The sequence below is a fragment of the Misgurnus anguillicaudatus genome, chromosome 24 (genome assembly GCF_027580225.2).
Source record: "Misgurnus anguillicaudatus chromosome 24, ASM2758022v2, whole genome shotgun sequence".
In the NCBI taxonomy this organism is placed as follows: Eukaryota; Metazoa; Chordata; class Actinopteri; order Cypriniformes; family Cobitidae; genus Misgurnus; species Misgurnus anguillicaudatus.
In genome coordinates, this window is record NC_073360.2 from 20,575,884 (window position 1) to 20,596,112 (window position 20,229).

The following is a 20,229-nucleotide window of genomic DNA, read 5'->3' on the forward strand; positions in this document are numbered from 1 at the left end:
TTCTGGACTGAACAAAGAAAGACATCAACATTTTGGATGACATGGTGGTGAGTAAATTATCTGGATTTTTTTTTTTATGAAAATGGACTAACCCTTTAAAGAATAACAAGGATAAAAGCAGACAAAATCTAGCTTACAATATTTTAATACATGGTTAGGCAGCAAAACCAATAGGCTTGAGGCTAAGAGGGATGAGAAAATGCTTCACACAAATTCTGTTGCTGATGTCAAAGACTTTGCGTCCAATCAGGCTGTATCAAACTAATCAAATTCACCTGTCAGAAGCTAGCCAAATTAAGCTGGTGTCAACATTATAAGATAGCCAAATTGGGAAAGATTACATGACATGCCCTTATTCTGGAAAATTATAAACAAAACTACATTAAAAACTAGACTACATTAAATACTGGTTCACTTGCAAATTAAATCAACTTTGACATAGTGATCAGGATCGAAACACAAAGTACTTAGTTCTCACTGTTTTGCTTTGTGATCTACAGGAACATGCTTAATGAAATCGAGTCGGATCCACAGATGTATGAAGCAATGTACAACATCCAAGCCCAGGCTTCCACTGCCTCCGGGCCACAGCAGACCAGAGACTCAGGTAAAAATCTGCTGAATATTTGAAGAGTTTGGTTCCAAAATGCAATAAATCCATTTTGACTAGTTTGGGTAAAAATGTGGGGTTTTTAACCAAGAAAGTGACAGGATGAAAACCACTATTTTATGTTACAAACTTTCACATAGCATCTTTAGGTTATAATAACATAAAAAATTCAAATCCATCATTTGATTTTCAAAGATTTTTTAAAAAACTGATTATTTTATTCTGCAAAATGTAATAAAGTTTTTTTTTCCAAAATGCTATAAATCTATTGAATCAATATATAAATGTGCATTCATCTTTGCCATGTTATATTCATTAAGTTGACTAGTGGTATAAACTGATAAAAAAATAAACATTAATGGCATTAATCAAAACACTTACTTTGTCATATTAAGAACACTGTCATTGCTGCTGTGATCCTTGTGACGTCGTCACTGAACTTTATTGACAGCGATCAGCTGTAAAATGTTTTAGTCCTGCTCGATTTTTGTTGACTTGGAGTAAAATAATGGAAAGTTTTTCATAAGATCCGCTGGGGTCAATGTGTTAACATGACAGAAGCTTGATGCTGTCGGGAGAACAAGCAACAACCGACATTTTTCCGTCTACCGAGTGCCCCTCACGTAAATTATTCGATTTTAATGGCTTACGAAAACCACCACAGGTTTATTACTGCCATTAAAAGTATTATATTGTTTTTGTTTGTTGATCACGAAGTACAAAGTAGATGAGGAAAACTAGGATTCTGTGTGTATTCAAAGCACCGCCATTGTTGTTTACATTGCGTGGAATGGTGCGTTGTGATTTGTTGAGCGCATTTATTGCATTCTGCAGAAAAGGAGGAGTGGCGTTTATTGCGTTTTGGGAAGAAAGGGAGAAAAGTTTACAAAATAACATGGCGGATATTGGATTTTGCGTAAATTAAAGGATTAGTCCATTTTCTTAAAAGAAAAATCCAGATAATTTACTCACCACCATGTCATCCAAAATGTTGAGGTCTTTCTTTGTTCAGTCGAGAAGAAATTATGTTTTTTGAGGAAACCATTGCAGGATTTTTCTAATTTTAATGGACTTTAATAGAACCCAACATTTAATACTTAATTCAACACTTAACAGTTTTTTTCAACGGAGCTTCAAAGGACCCTAAACAACCCCAAACGAGGCACAAGGGTCTTATCTAGCGAAACGATTGTCATTTTTGACAAGAAAAATGGAAAATATGTACTTTTAAACCACAACTTTTCGTCTTGGTCCGGTCCAGCACGACCTAACGTAAATCCGTAGTGACGTAGGGAGGTCACGTGTTACATATATAAAACGCACATTTGCGGACCATTGTAAACAATAAACTGCCACAAAGACATTAATTAGTATCAGTTGACATACAACAACGTCGGAACGGTCCTCTTTCTCAACACATGGGGCGGAGTTTCGCGTTCGTCCTCTGTGACCTGTTGACGTGATGACGTATTGCGTCGGATCTAGACGAGAAGTTGTGCTTTAAAAGTGTATATTTGTCGTTTTTGTTGTCAAGAATGAGAATCGTTTTGCTGGATGGGACCCTTGTGCCTCGTTTGGGATTGTTTATAGTCCTTTGAAACTCCGTTGAAAAAAAACTGTTGTGTGTTGAGTTGGGTATTGGATGTTGGGTTCTATTGAAGTCCATTGGGATGAGAGAGGTCCTGCAATGTTTTCCTCAAAAAACGTGGTTTCTTCTCGACTGAACAAAGAAAGACATCAACATTTTGGATGACATGGTGGTGAGTAAATTATCTGGATTTTTCTTTTAAGAAAATGGACTAATCCTTTAAGAATTAACATTTTAATACTGACCTGATACAATACTGATTTTGGCGGTAACTCTTTTTTTAAATGGCGTTTATCGCATTTTGGAAGCAAACTCTTTATTTGCAGTCTGTCACATGTTCTGAATTGTTCAATATTATATTTCTCTCCTCCTTCAGATTACTCAGAATTGCCTCCTTTGACCTGCTCAAACGGACAGAGAGATCCCGTTAGTGTGTGTGAGGAGGAAGAAGCAGAAAATAGCTACGACTACCCCAAGCCAATTCTACCCGTTTTCTCAGCTCGACGCACACTGTCCGACACCAACCCCACGTCTACCAGCTTCAACCGCTTTTCCATAGACAGTGAGCTCGGAGCTGCAGCAAGTAAGTCTGAATGAAGACATAACACGATGTTTCAACACTGACTCTCATTCTGTCAGTCAAACATTAATCACACCTGCAAAGAATCAATATGACATTTTTTTGGTCGCTGCCTAAATCTAATACTTTAATTTGTGTATGTGATGTCAGAAGAGGAAAATACCACCCCTTAATCTGCACTATCCAACCACAGCACTGCCATTTTGTGCAGAGATTTGCATTTTAAAGGACACACCCAAAAACGGCACATTTTTGCTCACACCTACAAAGTGGCAATTTTAACATGCTGTAATAAATTGTCTATATGATATTTTGAGCTAAAACTTCACATACGTGGGGACACCAAAGATTTATTTTACATCTTATGAAATGTCCCTTTAATTCAGAACAACATACTGTATACCAAACACATTAGTCACGCATAAATTTGTTTCTGAATTGTGTTTTCAGCAGTCACGGACCCTTCTGAAGCCCCCGAGCGGCCTCCCAAGCCTCTTCCCCGTCGCATCAGCTCTGAACGCAGGCCCAGTCCTGTTCCCCCTGGAGCAAGTCCAGGACCCAGCCAGCAGATCAGCAGCGAGATCGAGCACCTCTTGAGCCAGGGCTACTCCCAGCAGGACATCCAAAAAGCCCTTATGATTGCACAGAACAATATCGAGATGGCCAAGAACATCCTGAGGGAGTTCGTGTCCATCCCCTCCTCCGCACATATTTTAACATAACAAACCCTCTCCGTGCGCCCGTGGTGGCCCAGCTTCGCTCATGTTCGTCTTGGACTCCAGAAGAGAGGGGCGCGTTACTCCACCGCTACTTCGAGCTCCAGTAACGGCGAGTCTCTTTCTCTGCGACACTTCTCGGATTCTCTGTCCTCCTTTGTGCGCGTGGAAGAGCCCCGCTCCTGCCGCGGCGAGGGGTTCATTCGTCGGCCAGAAGCTTCACCAGTCTTGGTCTCGAGGCATCGCGTGTCCCACGAGGCTTTCCGTGAAACCTAACAAGGACAGTAACTTAAAAATAAAAGACAAGACATGTATGTGTTTATACAGTGATTTAATATATAAATCAGAATATTGAGTATAGTTAATATATACACATGTACAATGGACAGGTTCAGGGTGTGAAGTATTAGGCCTCGGAGGTGGGATAGCTAAAGGGAGTTCTGTTAAACACAGCGGATTGCAGCTAAGCATTTTCTGGTGTGATAAAATGGCCTTTACTTGTGTTGCTTCGGTACATTTTTTTTTTTTAAGTGTGTGTGATTTTTCTTTTCATTTGTCGAGTAGCATGGCGTATGTGTCGGTCCTCACGGCGCAGTTATCTTATTCCCAGCCAAGGTGCCGTGTTGGGATATTGTTAGCCCAAAGCAACCCGTTCTCCACTTTGACCATGACCTCCAGGGTACTGTAAGATTTCAGCGCATAGTGGCGGCTGACATCGGAAATGGGCTCTCCGTCGGCCTCGTTACGTCTGTGTAGCATTACTGTAACTGTACTGTACCATAACTTTCACTTTTCTGAAATTTGATAGAAAAATTTGAGGACAGCCAGTCCTTTAAATTCCCAGAAGATGAAGACACCTCTATCCGAGACAAATTTGATATTAGAAACACCTCACTTTGCCTCGCACCTGTTTGAAGCAAATAGCAGGGGACTTGTTTGATGTTTTGTCTAATTTTCTGAATGTGTCATTAATATGGTGATCTCCGACAGAGTTTTGTGAAGTAGTGTGTTTACTAAAGTTCATGTTCTCTAACAGATTTCCTAGTATAGAGAGGTCGGGTGCAAGTTAAATCTGCTTATTTAATTAAAAAACAACAAGTATTTGCTTATAAAGGTCCATGGACTGGTCAAGTGTGTGTATTCGTTGGGGACTGAAATGGATCAATCATGGGGAGGTTCTGACTCGTGAAGCTGTTCATCTTAAAAAAAGAAAACATGTCATTTGATCACCTTAATATATTGTTATTATTAATGTTATTATTTTTTTGATTTATTGTTATTAATACAGAAGTGCTTTACTGCTGCTATTATTGTTAGTGCTAAACAATTAAGCCTTAAATGTACATTTGTGAATACTGTGTTTAACCCATTTTAAAGTGACAGTATCTGTTCTGTGTGATTTGGTAATGTAGCATACTTGAAATCAAAGCATCTTGCGCAGGTGTAAGCCCAGTTTGATAGAGCTGATTTTTTTCAGTCTATGTCTATGTGTGTGTTTGTTTGTGTGTGTGCGTGCATATGTGTGGGAAATCTGCGTTCATCCAGGTACTATGTTGCATTTTGCTCTATGTATTTGTTTTATTTTACCGATGTGAACGGAGGTAAAAATGCATCTTGGGCTCATCGCAGAAGGCCTTATATTTGTTCTTTCCTTGTCTTTTGAGGCTTTGTGTTAACAATGTCAGCCCTTTTAAAGCCATGATCGCAGTGCCCATTGTCTGCCTGCTGTTAGGGAGAAAAAGAGATCCGAAGTTTGGTTCTTCCCAGTCTCCCTTTGTACTCAGGAATACCGTAAACATTAGTGACTCCATGCTAGACCTTAAATCCTTTGCTTTTTAATATTCAGGGTAAAAAATAATCCTAGACTACTTTCAAAGTCACTCTCAAGGATAATTGCGTAATTAATCTGACCTTCTTACAAAAAAATAAATTATAATGCATCCCTTAAGATTTTTAATAATTGTTTTGGTGCACCAGCACAACTAGATGCAGCAGTCGTTCATTAAATTGAGTTTATTGAATCCCTGCTATAGTGTGTAATTGCTTAGGGGTTCACCTTGAACTTGCGATTGATGTTTTTGACATAAAAATAATTGGGGTTTCTAGTTGGCCCTCTGAGAGTTGCATTGGCATTGCAGGTACTTCATTGTGTCTCCGTTATATTGGTACACACTTGATCTTGAGAGTTTAATCAGTCAGTCAGTTTCCCAGCAGAGAGGTTTAGGTTTATTTTAGGTTGTTTTTTGTTAGTATAGTGGTTTTGAAGTTTCTGTTCCACTATGCCTTGATGCCTATAACTGGTATTGAGTTACTGTTTTTACTGCACCATATGAAGAGATAAGTTATGTTTGATAAGAAGGTGTGAAAGTTAGTTTTCAATCCATAATGTTTATTAAATCATTTCATTTTTATTTACTGTACTACTATCTTGATAATGATTTAAGCCGGATGTTTGTGTGTGTGTGCGTGTGTTAAATGTGTACAATATTTCGCACAGTGTACAATTTGTGATACTGTCACTTTAAAATCAAGTGTGTAAAGTTACTTATACATAGAAAACACGTGAAAATGGCAATGTTTATTTCATTTTGCATTTCTGTACATGTCAGAAGTTTATTTTTGTTTACTGATGTGAATATTACTGTGAGCAGTGCCATACGTTTAGATATGTCCGTCATGTTGTTCTGCTACCCTGAAAAAGGCCTTGTTAGTGTAAAGAGTGAGTGATGTTCAAGCGTTCATTTCTCGATCCTCGAGTTCCTGTGTGTCGCATCTTTGGCTTGATCAGTGACTAGGCGCGCTGCGCAGAGTGTTCTGCGTATGACGTCACGGTTTCGCGAGAGCTCTCGCGATATCTGGATGTCACGCGCCGGTCGCGTTGCCCTGCGTGATGTCCGTTTACTGGAACGTCTCGGATCAGACCACAAGAGGGCGCTCGCTCCTCATTTTGCCATAACTTACCTGAGTATGTCAGGCTATTATTTTCTTGTGCTAATTCTCATATCATTTTGGAAGTATGCACAGCGCTATACTGTTATTAAATGAATAGAACAAAAACAATGTCCTCAGTGTCCTTCTGTTCAGTACGGGATCTTTCTAGTTTTCTGGTAGCATCCTTTGCACTAGCCATGATAATAGGGTGATACCGTAGACTCTTTAAAAGGAGTGCTACTAATGTTTGCAAGCATATTTCTTCATAGTTACGCGGATCCCAAATAAATATGAAAATCAAATTTGTGTAGTTTTTAGCAGACGCTTTTAATTCAAAGTGGCCTAAATGAGAGAGTATTAAATGTGTAATAATAGTATAGTGTTAAATATTAATCCTAAATAAAATCTGCAAAATTATAGGATTAATTATATTATAGGCCTACAAAATAAGGCTCAACCTAAATATAGACCGTTATGGGTGTAAAATATTAATTATTTAAAAAAGTAAAATAATACATTATGATTGTTATATAAATATATAATAATTTAATATATTTATATAATATATAACACATTAATTATATAATCTGTTATTAACATGTTCACTAAGGGTTTGAGCTGCCTTAAAAAAAAACTTGCACTGACTTATCTTGACATATATGGTATCAGTGTCTTTAAAAAGCTGTTTGCCTAATGGGGTAAGAAAAATCTAATATAAAAGCGAGAATAATTATTTTTATGGTAAACATAAAAATTGTGTTAGTGTTCTCTGAAATGAGGACGTAAATGCTTTTGTTTCCCAATTTCACTTACCTTGTTATAAGGATGCATTGAAAAACAAGAAGTTTTTGCATTGTAAACATTTAGTGAACACACTGTAAAAAAATCCATAGAAATTACAGTATTTCTGGCAGCTGGTCGCCAGCAACTTACTGTAGATTTAAATTTATGTTATTTGCTGGCAAGAGTTTGTTCAAAGTTAAATAAATAATAAATATAAAAAAGTCTTTATCTTTACAGAATAAAACTATACAATAACAGCCTCATGCAAAGCATTCTGGGAACCAGAAATCATCATCAACCTTTTTCTGTTTTTGCTTTCGATTTTGTTTCCCAAAATGTTTTGCTTGATGCTATTATTTTAGTTTCGCTCTATAAAGACAAAGACTTGTGTAGTGTTCATTTAACTTTGAACAAAATGTTGCCAGCAAATAACATACATTCAAATCCACAGCAAGCCACCGGCAAACAGCTGCCAGAAATACTGTAATTTCTATGGATATCCTTTCACAGTGCAGTCTTTCTTTACTGATGCCATTAAAGCAAAGATTGTAAGTCTGAGCTATGCAGATATTGTATTTGTATGAACAGTAACACTTTAAATAAGGTTGTATTTCTAAACAAATGCATAAGCTCACATAATAATAAACAATACCGTTTTCACAATTTATTAATCTTTGTTGATGCCGGTCATTCATGTTAGTGCATCATGGTACATTAAATAATGTTAGCAATGTTACAACTTTTGATCAAATGTATTAGTCAACACTGAAAATAACATTAATTAAGATTAATAAATGCTGTATTGTTCATTGTTAGTTCATGTTAACAAATACAACCTTATTGTAAAGTGTTACAGTAAGTACATTTCCAATCCACTGTATAAAATCTTTAAATTGATTTACAATAATTCAAGTCAAAACACCAGATTAAGGCTTGATTAAGCCAGCCCTTTTAATAGAAATACAAGGAAAATTGAAAAACAAGCATTAACAAATTCCACTGACCCAATAAAAGGTGTAACATAGCAGAGGAAATGTAAAAAAAAATACAAACACAAGTCAAAGAAACATGATTTGCAATGTAGAGCCAGAATGCTGTATAGAAGTCTGCTTTGGTATGACTAACAATTAAAAGATACACAACACAAATACTGGGGTGTACCCAATATCTCCTATTAATACAGCCTTAAATCTTACGTTTAAAAAAAAAGTAGTATCAAAATATATCCTTTGTGTTTCCGCTCTGTTCCACTTTCCCTTCCATATATATCTGTATGATATAACCCTGCATTTAAAATGAAAGCGATGAAAAGCACCTGTATTTGAATAATCACTCACAAAACTTAAACATGGGAAGAGAATCGTGTAGTTCATCCTTCATTATTTACATTCAGTGCAAGTTGAGGACAGCAGGTCATTGTAGTAAAAAAATAAAGGCAATGGGATATAGCTGAGCATCAGTCCCTGCTGCTGTACAGTATGCTTTCATTTCTCTCCGAAACCTAACTGGGCCCTCATATACAGTGCTTTTATACACAAACAAAATTTGATATAGCCTAGCTAATAAAATACAAAAAGCCAGTGAGAGGTCACATGAGCCCAACATTACAAAAATATGGAGTTAAAGGTCAATCAGGTCAGAGCTTTTTCATAATAAATGAAATTGCCCTCGAGCAGAAATTGCCATTGATCATTGGGCAGTTTCAGTGCTGTGTTCAGAATAGATCAAATGTTTACAGTCGTGTTGCAGTGATAAAGGTGGCTCTTAGACGTTCAGTGCATGGACTATAATGTGGCAGAGGTGAGAGCAGGTTTTAAACAGGCACATAGACAGCAAATTACTTGTTAAAACACCTTAAAGTTTTTCAAAATGAAAATGATATTGTAGCACAACCTTTCATATGCTGTCCCTCAGGCATTTTAAATAGCTAAATATGTACAGTATTCATATATACACTTTATTAACTCTATAATGGACTTTGTGTTTTTAGATCATAGTATGCTGCATCAGATAATAGCAAGTCAAATACAAAACATGGGCAGAAAAAAGGATGATAGAAGTGGATATTTAGTGATGGGGAGCACTCTGGTGTGGAGATTTCACCCTGAGAGTGTTGTGTGGGACAAAAGCTTATTTTTCTTGTCCTCGCTGCTCGTCCAATGTTGCTTTTGGGTTTCAACTCGCTAAATGGAAAAAAGACAAACATAATTTAGATGATGCTTATCTACAACATTCCAATATTTACAAAATTTGACTAATAACCTATTCAGTGGGAGATTTTTTGTCACCGTTGACTCCCTGTAGAAGAACAGCCTCTTCAGATTTGCCGCTCTTCACGTCATCTTTACTAGCATTTTCCTTTGTGCTGGAGAAAAGAAAAGTGATTTTGTGATTGTTTTATAACACATATTTGTATAATGTACATCTACACTCTTAAAAATAAAAGTGACTCACGGTGCCATGTAAGAATCATTTTGGCTAAACGGTCCATGAAGAACCTTTCTGTTTCATAAAAGGTACGTCATGGTGAGAAATGTAAATGTAATGTCTTGCATCTGAAGAAAATGGTTCTTTGCGGAACCAAAATTGGATCTTCTATGTCATTGCCGTGAAGAACCTTTTAAGCATCTTTATTTATTTATTTTTTGTCTTAACAATACATTCTTAAACATAAAGGTGTTTAATGGGTTCTTCACAGCAATGAAACCAAGAACCATTCACTCCCCAAAAAACTTTGTGTAATATAAAGGTTCTGTGGATGTTAATGTTTTTTTATGAAAGCATACAGCCAAGAAACCTGTTAGCTGTAAGTTTTTGCTGTTATCTAAAGCTGTGGTGTGTAATTTATTTCTCTATTTTAGAAAAAGTTTCCTGAACAGTCCCACCTTCAAAACCATTCTAGACTCATGCTATTGGTTTACTCAATGTTGCAACCAAACCAGAGCAATGTTGACATTGTCATAGTCTTTATGATTTTCATGGAAATCAAAATATAATATGTTTTTGCACATTAGCATTAAAAATAAAGAACAACAGAAAATAAACTATAAAAAATAAACTATAAAAAATAAAGGCTTTAAAGCTTTAAAAGTGTTTTGTGTAACTATTAAAAGAATCTCTTGACCGAAATGCAATGTAATATACATAACTATATTATCAGTGGTGTATAAAAACCTTACAGAATTAACTGTATTGCTTTTATTACCTTAGAATGAGACGTTTTATCTACATACACTGTGGGTTTTCTTACATGGATGGAAGTCACTGTCATGTTTCTACAGTAGCACTAAACAGACAAACTGCTCTACAGAGCGCATTTCGTCCCTACTTTGTCTCAGAGGATGACATGTTTGTCCTGTGGTGGCTACCATAGCTTCTCTATGCGTTTCAAAAAGGGAAAGCTCTGGACTGAGCCATTAGTTGCAATTCACAAACTCACCACTAGATGCCGCTAAAAATCTACACAGTGGACCTTTAAAGGAAAAGACCACCGTTTTTCAATATTTTCTTACCTAAAAACTTAGACGAACTGATACACACCCATCCCTCCTCAATGCGTGCACCCAATCCCCGCACAGCGCGCCGTGAATGTATTAGCATCTAGCCTAGCCCCATTCATTCCATAAAATCCAAACAGGGATGAATTTAGAACCCACCAAACACTTCCATGTTTTCCTTAATTTAAGACTGTTACATGAGTAGTTTCACGAGTAAATATGGTGGCACAAAATAAAACGTGGCAATTTTTAACACATAAAAAATGAGAACTACATTGTATGGCGGAAGAGCACCTAGTTTGCAGCACTTCGATCATCACTACTGACTACTCCCCCTCTCGCTCAAACATCCGTCAATATTACTGCGCCCGAGGTCGAAGTGCTGCAAACTAAGCGCTCCTCGACATTAATACAGTTCAATTTTTTATCTGCTTAAAAAAAATTCCACATTTTAATTTTGTGCCACCATACTTACTCATGTCAGGCTAAATGCTAACACATTCATGACGCGCTGTACAAAGATTAGATGCACGCATTGAAAAAAGATAGGTGTGTATCAATTTGTTGAGGTAAAAACATAGTAAAATATTGAAAAACTGTGGTGTTTTCCTTTAAAGGTGCAGTGTGTCATTTTTAGAAGGATCTCTTGACAGAAATGCAAAATAATATACAAAACTAAATTATCAGTGGTGTATAAGGACCTTTCATAATGAACCGTTATGTGTTTATTACCTTAGAATGAGATGTTTTTATCTACATATACCGAGGGTCATTTTGTGCCGCCATTTTCTACAGAAACCCTTAATGGACAAACTTTTTTACTAAGTTGTCTCTGATGACATGTTTGTCCAGTGGCGGCTGCCATAGCTTCTCTATGTGATTAAAAAACGAGGGGTAAGCACTGGACTGAGCCGTTGGTTGTTGTTCACCAGCACCTCACCACTAGATGCCGCTAAAATGTACACAATAAAATGAATTCATAATATTTCAAAAACCTAAACTTACAAATCCTGCTTTCCTTGTCGTCCACATGGAAGTCTGCCTTTCTTGTAGAGGAAGTAAAGGAAACTGCCCAGAATGGCAAGCAGGAGAAGGCAGATGATAATGACCGCTATAATGACTCCACTGCCACCTGAAGGTAAAAAGAATCAATTTCAGACTGATGTTACATTTATCTCTTGCTTCAGGTAAAGCTCACACCGAAGTACTTTGAGTGAACATAACCTTAGCTATAATAACACATGCTCATGGACTCAGAGTGCAATCTGAGCAAATCAGGATGTGCTTGCCGTGAAAGCAAAAGCAGAGATGCGTGAGGTATGGTGTGGCCAATAATGATCAAGAGAGCAGCGTTCATTTATTCATTCTAGAAAAACACTGTTATTCCTGCAACTTAGCATCCACAATACCAAGGTTATGGATTCAATTCCCATGGACTGGATGGACTAAAACAATGTTTGGTTTACATAAATGTAAAGAGCAAAGCAGGTAAAGAACCCCATTTCATCCATGAAAATTGAACATGCAAATATGTCACATGCTGAAGACTCAGTTCAATCAAAACAGATCATTTACAATCTCAAAAATAAAGGTGTTCACAGCCATGCCATAAAAGAACCATTTTTGAAACCACTCAGACAAAAGTTCTTAAAAGAACCATTTCTTTTATTATAAACTAAAGAACCTCTTGTGAAACAGAAAGATGTTAAAGGTTTTTTATTTTCAAACATTTTGATGAACCTTAAAGGGATACTTCACCGATTTAGCATTCAGCTTTGTATCTGTAGAAACCCGGCAGTATTACTGAATGACCATGTTTCCCTCCATCATTTCCCCCTGAGAGGAGAGATATCTGCATTTTGGTTCTGCAAAAAAGTCCTCCGATGATGTAATATGACGATTTTTGCATCATCGGAGGACTTTTTTGCAGAACCAAAATGCAGATATCTCTCCTCTCAGGGGGAAATGATGGAGGGAAACATGGTCATTCAGTAATACTGCCGGGTTTCTACAGATACAAAGCTGAATGCTAAATCGGTGAAGTATCCCTTTAAGCGATTGAAGTTTTCTGGGGACCCCTTAATTGGTAACTTCTGGGGGGCCCTGGGGGTCCCTAGACCCCAGTTTGAAGACCCCTGCTTTATGGAACCATTCAATCAAAAATGGTTCTTCGGTGGCATCATGAAGCACCTTTATTTTTTTGGACAAACAGTATGAAGGTGAAGAGAAAATGATGGATTTTCGTGCCGTTTGTGCAGTGGCAAAGGGAAAGCAGTCAGGCTGGTGTTGGCCGTGGGCCTTGACAAATGACAAAGCTGCAATACAAACCTTGTTGATGTGGTTTTTTTGGTACACTAGTTTCTGGTACACTAGTTTCTGTTGCTGAGAGAACAAGGGGTTAGCACACAAGCACACTTCATATTCATATTCTGATCGATCTTACACTCTTTCCTTTTTTAGATAACATTAATACTTTCTGTTAGCCAAAATTCATTTTGAAACATGACTCTCTTGCTGGCCATTAGCTTTTAAAATCCGGTAGACCATCTTGAACTAGCAAGAAACTAGCCACTGGCTGGTCATACCAGCTTACAAGCAGGTTTAAGAAAAATAAACAGAGTAAACAAGCATCATTATTATGGCTCGTTGAAATGCTTGATTCTGATTGGCCAGTCTTGACATTTGCAGGTTTGTTATTCCCAGATGGCAACCGCTTAAAACTAATAACACACGGTAAGGCGGACGCTGCAAATCATTTTGACATAAAATATATGAGATTATATTTACAAATGATTAAACCAAATAGTGTGTTCTTCACATGTTAAAATCTTATCTTATCTTAAAACCGAAAGTAAACATGTGTAATAAGCGGGATAATGTACAGGCAGCTGGTTGTTATCGTGAATTATTAAACGGCCCGTTCTGGTTCTTCATTCTGATTGGTTGAAACGCGTTCTAAGCCGTGATAAAATACCCCGGTAACCCCACGGTTCAGGCCGCATTACATAAGTATCACTGCGCCACTGTTGCTGCGTACTGATTTATGAAAGTAAACACCACAGTCTTCACTCAACACTAAAAACACTGTAAAAGTTTTGATCAGGCTCTGAATCATTATACTATATTAAACTAAAACTGGGTAGCAACTTAAAAAAAAAACGCTGACAGGGAAAGAGTTAAGCATGCTTCCAAGCATATTTGATCATAACTTTTGCACAATATAAATGTTAATGTATTTTAGATGAATGTTGATTTATGAAAATAAACACCACAGTCTTTAATCATATTTAAATTTTGCTGTGTCTGTGTTGGTTGGGAACTGCACTCTGTTGCAGACACACTTGATTCTGAGGAACTACTTTGTTTGACGGAAGAGTGATATTTGTACTAATATCATTACAACTTATTTGTGTTTTAATTTATGAAATCTTGCTATGCATATGAAGTAAAGTGTTTTATAAAAGCAATAAGCCCGCAAAGCAGTCATGTTACAGTGCATTTTATAACAGCTAAGGGGGTTTTAACAATGCCCCATAGCTGTTATACAATGCACTGGTAACGCTTCGGGGTTCTGATCACACACTGTCGCAGGATATTTCTGCGATAACAACCGGCTGCCTATACATTAACCCTTACTTGTGCAACAAAATGGTAACTTTGCTTTTGAACATGACCAGCTACAAGTATAAGATGGATTATGCAACACAGCCTGTTTAACTCTGTTTATTTTCCTGTCAACAGGTAGAAATGGTATCAGAGATAATGCTTCTGAGAATAACCACAAAATATTCAACACAAAGGTCAGTTGATATCCCAAATTAACAGCGTCTGGTTTATCTCATTTGCCCAGATGCCTGAACTCTCTGATCCCAGAAGGTCACAGGCAAAGTCTCATATAAAGCCTGTATAAGTCCTAATGAAAGTCCAGAAACCACAATAAAGCACTTCTATCACCAGCTACCTATTTTAGTTACAGTAAAACTGTAACACAAGGTCTTTGACCGACACCCTTAATTGCACATCAAAATAGCCCAAGTAACATGGCACAAGTCACCAACCTGTTGTTGAAGGGAGTATGGTTGTAGTCGATGGTCCTTGAAAAAAACATAAGATAAAGTTGAAGTAACAGGCAAACAATATATCAGGGAATTGAGAAAAACAACACTTTGCTGTCTCAAAGAAGCAATGAGATTCTGAATGCATCTTACTGGCTGTAACGGCACGAGAAACGGTGGTCGTCCCGAGATCATTGGAGGCGCTGCAGTTGGCTGTGAAATCAGAGGTGGCAATGACAGAGATCACGCTGAAAATACCCTCACCAGTAATCTGGTTCTCAACACTTGTTTCATTGAGAGGCTGGTCAGTCTAAATTATAGTTTGTCAAGGATAATATGGTTACGTCAAAAAAAAAAATAAATACAGCTGAAATTCCATTTAACTTACCTAAACTATCCATCATTTTTAACTTTGCTGCTTGGTTGCTGAAGCACAGCACTAAAACAAAACAAAAGCACGCAAGTGGGTGCTTGACCAAAAACGAAAAGAGCTTGCATGCTCGAAAGTGACATGCCATGTAAAAGTCTGTTATTAAAATTTATATTTGGAGCATTGCAAGCACCCCAGACAGCAGAAGACTCCAGGCTGGATCTGCACCGGAGCTGCCGGCTCCGGCCCGACGTCGTCTGCTGTTCTTGGATAGCACTGGCAATGTTAAAATCATAAATTTGATTGACACGGATTGCACATACTCAATGCTTGAATGCACGGTAATCTGCTATGAACAAAAGATTTTGCCAGACGTGTAATGTAATGTAAACTTAATCATTGCATTGCCTTATTTAGCCGAGCAACTTGTTCCTAGATCAACAATCGTATCAAACCAAGTAAGGCCAGACGAGACATACAATCAGATGGTATTTTTCTGGTTGATCAAAAGCAGGATGGTGCAAGGATACCCGTAGGTCATAAAGGTCCCAGGAGATGGTGGGGATAGGGAAACCTCGTGCATAGCATGTCAAGTTAATAGAGTTGTCATCCATATCCTTTGGGCCGACTGTTATCTTTGTGATCTCTGGCTTTTCTACAATAAATACAGGGATGTAGAGGTGATGTACCGTCAAACACAACTGTTCTTTTTTTCTTTTATTGTGAACACACTTGATCCCCACAGTGTTGACAAAACGCGATTCACACACATAGCTGTACTGACCCACCTCGCACATTAATTTGGAAAGACTTCTGTTTCCTTAGCTCAGGCAGCTCAACGACAGTAACTTCACACGTATACAATCCCACTGTGTCAAGGGAGGCATTATGTAAGTGTAAAACATGTTCCTCCGCCAATTGTATTTCATCCTGCATAGAAAAACAAAAGCCCCTCAACCAATAAACATTTATACTATCGAAAAAGATTCAGGTCTGGGATTTTAGGGATCAGGTCTTATTGTTTTACCTTATACCATGCTGTGTATATGGTCAGAGAAGACAGCGCATTACAAGTTAAGGTTAGATTGTCTCCTTGGTCCAGCACTCGCTCCTTTGGTGTCACAACAATTTCATCTAAATCTAAGAAGAAGATAGGAGTGTGAGAAAACTTAACAACACCACTAATAATCGCTGTAGTAAATTAACTTCAAAGCAACATGTTCTTACAGTGTACTGTGATATTGATGGAGTCCTCTAGGTTCTCTATGTCAGGTGTTTGTATGTCCAATGCATGACACACATAAGTCCCACCGTGTGAACGCTTGACATCATTCAGAACCAAGAGGTCATTTTCCTGCACAGAGTCCACCTCATCCTGGGTTGAACAACAAAGAAGAATTAATGCTGCAATGTCCTCTAAACCTGCAGATCATCTCATGATCTTACACGGTTCACAGATTTCAGAAAAGTGAATGTTGAGTGTCATCCTCATTATGCATGAAGGTAAATAGGGGTTGTGGGTTTCCATTTCCCTTACATCTGATCTCCACAGTGTCGCCTTCTTTAAAAAGCTTTTCAGGTGAATTTATGGACATTGTAACATGTGTCGTGGGGTCTGCAAATGTAAAAATAAGAGAATAATACACACGTTTAAAGTCAAACATTTCTCCTAGAAATGTCTTCATTAGAGATTTTTAAAAGAGATCTTAACCCTTTCGCAAACTGAGCTCAGATTTGCCACCAAATTAAAATGTCAGTCAATATTATTAAATATTTAAATATAAACTGAAACACAAATTGACCCAAAACCAGATTATTGTATCTATACAATCTACATTAATTGTGCATCTTCATACTCTTAGGGTGGGTTGCACCAACAAGGATTAATTGAAGCTTATTTAATAATTCTGTTGCACCAAACTTTAAACCCGTTTAAATCAGGGTTACATTTAAAATTTGATTTAATCAACCTGAAATTGCTGCATCACAAAAGGCAGGTGTTCATATTGACTTATATAAATATATAAAGCTTATATATAAATATAAAGCTTTTTATTTACACCAAGTAAGGTATTGAGCTATGTTGAGCCAGAAGTTGAACAGTTTATCTTGACAGTTTACAGCAGATTTAAGTTGTTAGTATATTAACTTACAGTGTACTGTGATGTTGATAGGATCAGATTCCATCATCCTTTCTGCACCAGGGGTAAAGTAATTGACCTCACAGTAAAACTTGGCATCCTCGTCTTCCCTCACAACTTTAAGAAAAAGTTCACTCTCTACTGTGAGCAGGCCGCTGGGATTCTTTGTCACCTTTTCATTGATCTTAACAGCTAAAGAAGATGCAGTGAGATTGTATTGTCAAATTAAATCACACAGTCACACTAAAACAAAATCCCATTCTCAGATTTTTTTTTAATATTTCATGTTCCAGTATTTACCACCAGCTCCAGAGTGGAGAGGGAACTTATTCTTGTACCAGGTAATTTTGGGTTTGGGGTAGCCGTTGTCCACTTTGCAGTCTGCAACCTGAGTAGAAGTACAAACATTTGTAATTACGCTAAAACATGATACATGATAAAACATTGCTTTACGAAAAGATTTTAGTATTTTATTACTGTAAAAAAAAATGTGTAAAAAAACTTGAAGTTACCTGGTTGCCTTAAAATGTTGAGTTCATCTTTAAAATAAATTAAAATATGTTGTATCAACTAATATTTGAATTAAATCAAATTTTAGGGCAACCAGGTACTTACTTTTGAACCAACTTTTTGCAGTCTGCAACCTTTGATGGCTCCTCTTCAGTAACAGAAATTCCGCTGGGTGTACCAACAATCACAGGAAAAGATGGAGAATCTAACGGGTCACAAAAGATCAATGAGAATATAATTACACTAGAGATGAATATTTCCTTTCCTTATTCGTTATAAATCAACCCATTACAACTTACTAAAAACTTGGAGCCGAGTGCGTCCTTCACTGTGATTCTGGGACAGATCGTGCACCGTGCAGATGAACTCAGCCTCATCATTCAGTTGCACATCATCAATGGTCAGAATGATGCTTCCCCGTGACTCATTGACATCATAAGAGTGAATGATATTTATCCGCCCCCTGTAACTATTTTCTTCTATACGCCCATATCCACCTTCAATCTGGTAGATATTGCTTTGGTCCGTGCCTGGCAATTTCTGTGCAGGTAAATATATTGATGTTAAATTAGAAAATGATAAGAACATCTTAAGAACATTGCTTAAAGAAAAGGAGACATATTCTTTATGACAAATGAACCATTGTGCATTGGAATACATTGAAATAAAACACAGAATTCTCAATGGAAAATATTAATGATTTAAATGGTAGTACATTTCAGGTGCTCAGTTGTTGTTGGCTCTAAACTATGCTTCATTTTTTATACAAAATGGTACAATTGAGTACTATACCATGCAAAAATACCATGCATGTCAATTTTGTTCAAAAACAGTTCGGTTATACACCACATTCATTTAAATTATTTTTATTTAGATAACGAGAATCATATTACCTTAGACCATATTATCCTCATGGCCTTCTCATTCGAAGAGTACATACAGGAGATCTTGGCCTGGCTGTTTAATGAAACCTCCACCCTGTCTTCCATGCTCACCTCCACCGAAGCCCATGCTGAAATCACATGAACACATCAGGTTAATTTTTATACTCCTTTTAAGAAATATTTTTGCCTTACATTAAACAAATATATAAACAAATTTGTATAACAAGATTTAGGAAGTAAAATTGTAAGATATTGAAATAATTTAAGTAAAAATTTAAAACCTACATTCCCTCAAATCAGTATTTTGCTTGCTAAGTACATTTATCTTGCCATAAGAATGTCCAGATATTTGAACGTAAAATCAAGACCAAAAACCTGGAAAATGGTCAGAGAAAAAATGACATTTGTTCATAATGGCTCACTCCCCAAAATTTCCCAAAATGAATTTTGGCACCCAGTAACATCCATTACAGTCCAGGTTATCTTCCAAAACTCCAAATACAGCAATTTATTAGCTAAAAAATCCATATTAGCTAAAAACCTTTACATGATCTTTTAAAGGAGTGACTCAATTACAGGAAATGACATGGATGACCACTTGTGATTGGAACACAACACCATGTTCCCATGTGAAATGCCTGATCTAGTGGGAGCAAAACTCAGAAAATTACTATAGAAGATAAGTGGAATTCAGTAAGCCCACCCATGTCCACATTAACGTGTAGCATTCCTGAGTGTCACGCCTCAAGAGGAAGAAAGACTCGATTGATCTGAAGAATAGTGACCTACTGTTCACAGTGACCAGCCAGAAATGAGCTATTCCCTCTCTTAAAACATTGTATAGCTCGTTGAATCATGAGAAAGGACTGTGACACGCCATACTATGTTAAAATGTCATTCATCACTAAGAAAGGACAAAAGCACAGTTTATACCACCTGCTAGTGATTCTAGTTGTGGCTGTTTGTTTGTTATGTGGGTAAAATCATTTGCTAACACTTTAAAGTGGAATTGCATTTCCAATTGATTTTTATACTATTGTTTCTCAGTACGCTTTCAAAATATAAGGTAAACTGTTTTCCTGCATGTGGTCCTGACCTAACAAGAGGAAAATTGAGTATGAAGGACGCTTTCACATTACAGAAATCTGATTAATTTCCTCCAACAAAGGCATTTCTTGTGCATTAGAGACATCAGCGCAAGACCAACGCTTTTTGTTGTCAAACCTCCACCTTATTTATTCAGCACTAATAACCTTAAAGTAACACTTTGTTCCTTATAATTTCACATTTCAAACTGAACTCATTTGTCATTTAACATAAACTGTCAGATTTTAGAACAAGAAAACATGGATAGCATGGTGAGCTAAAGTGAAATGTATTGGAGACTAACACATGCAGTACATTGTATTTAATCTGGACCTGGCTTTCTAAAACTGTCATTATGCAAATCAAGGTTAAGAAAATTACTGATCCTAAAGCTGGCTAAAGCAAATCTAACTAGGCACCAGACTGGCAAAGCTGGTTTAACTGGATTGACAGTTGGTTTCTTGACCGACTGACATGT

At 37.1% G+C, this 20,229-nt stretch overlaps 2 protein-coding genes across 2 annotated transcripts in view; one reads left to right on the top strand and one right to left on the bottom strand.

The window, feature by feature from the left end:
• Positions 1 to 6,554, top strand: part of cbl (Cbl proto-oncogene, E3 ubiquitin protein ligase) — a 48,096-nt gene extending 41,542 nt beyond the window's left edge. Inside the window, exons 14-16 of the mRNA XM_055196459.2 lie at positions 501 to 607; positions 2,575 to 2,781; positions 3,229 to 6,554. Coding sequence (XP_055052434.1) covers positions 501 to 607; positions 2,575 to 2,781; positions 3,229 to 3,500 — 586 coding nt within the window. The 3' untranslated portion in view covers positions 3,501 to 6,554. The remainder of the gene's footprint in view (positions 1 to 500; positions 608 to 2,574; positions 2,782 to 3,228) is intronic.
• Positions 6,555 to 8,134: 1,580 nt separating this feature from the next.
• The window catches only part of mcamb (melanoma cell adhesion molecule b), a 42,257-nt gene continuing 30,162 nt past the window's right edge, over positions 8,135 to 20,229 (bottom strand). Inside the window, exons 2-17 of the mRNA XM_073862600.1 lie at positions 18,675 to 18,793; positions 18,081 to 18,321; positions 17,916 to 17,986; positions 17,572 to 17,659; positions 17,284 to 17,463; positions 16,613 to 16,745; positions 16,358 to 16,500; positions 16,158 to 16,270; positions 15,919 to 16,060; positions 15,661 to 15,785; positions 14,914 to 15,070; positions 14,764 to 14,799; positions 13,034 to 13,087; positions 11,711 to 11,837; positions 9,471 to 9,573; positions 8,135 to 9,391 (exon numbers count right to left, since the gene is read on the bottom strand). Coding sequence (XP_073718701.1) covers positions 9,471 to 9,573; positions 11,711 to 11,837; positions 13,034 to 13,087; positions 14,764 to 14,799; positions 14,914 to 15,070; positions 15,661 to 15,785; positions 15,919 to 16,060; positions 16,158 to 16,270; positions 16,358 to 16,500; positions 16,613 to 16,745; positions 17,284 to 17,463; positions 17,572 to 17,659; positions 17,916 to 17,986; positions 18,081 to 18,321; positions 18,675 to 18,793 — 1,832 coding nt within the window. The 3' untranslated portion in view covers positions 8,135 to 9,391. The remainder of the gene's footprint in view (positions 9,392 to 9,470; positions 9,574 to 11,710; positions 11,838 to 13,033; positions 13,088 to 14,763; positions 14,800 to 14,913; positions 15,071 to 15,660; positions 15,786 to 15,918; positions 16,061 to 16,157; positions 16,271 to 16,357; positions 16,501 to 16,612; positions 16,746 to 17,283; positions 17,464 to 17,571; positions 17,660 to 17,915; positions 17,987 to 18,080; positions 18,322 to 18,674; positions 18,794 to 20,229) is intronic.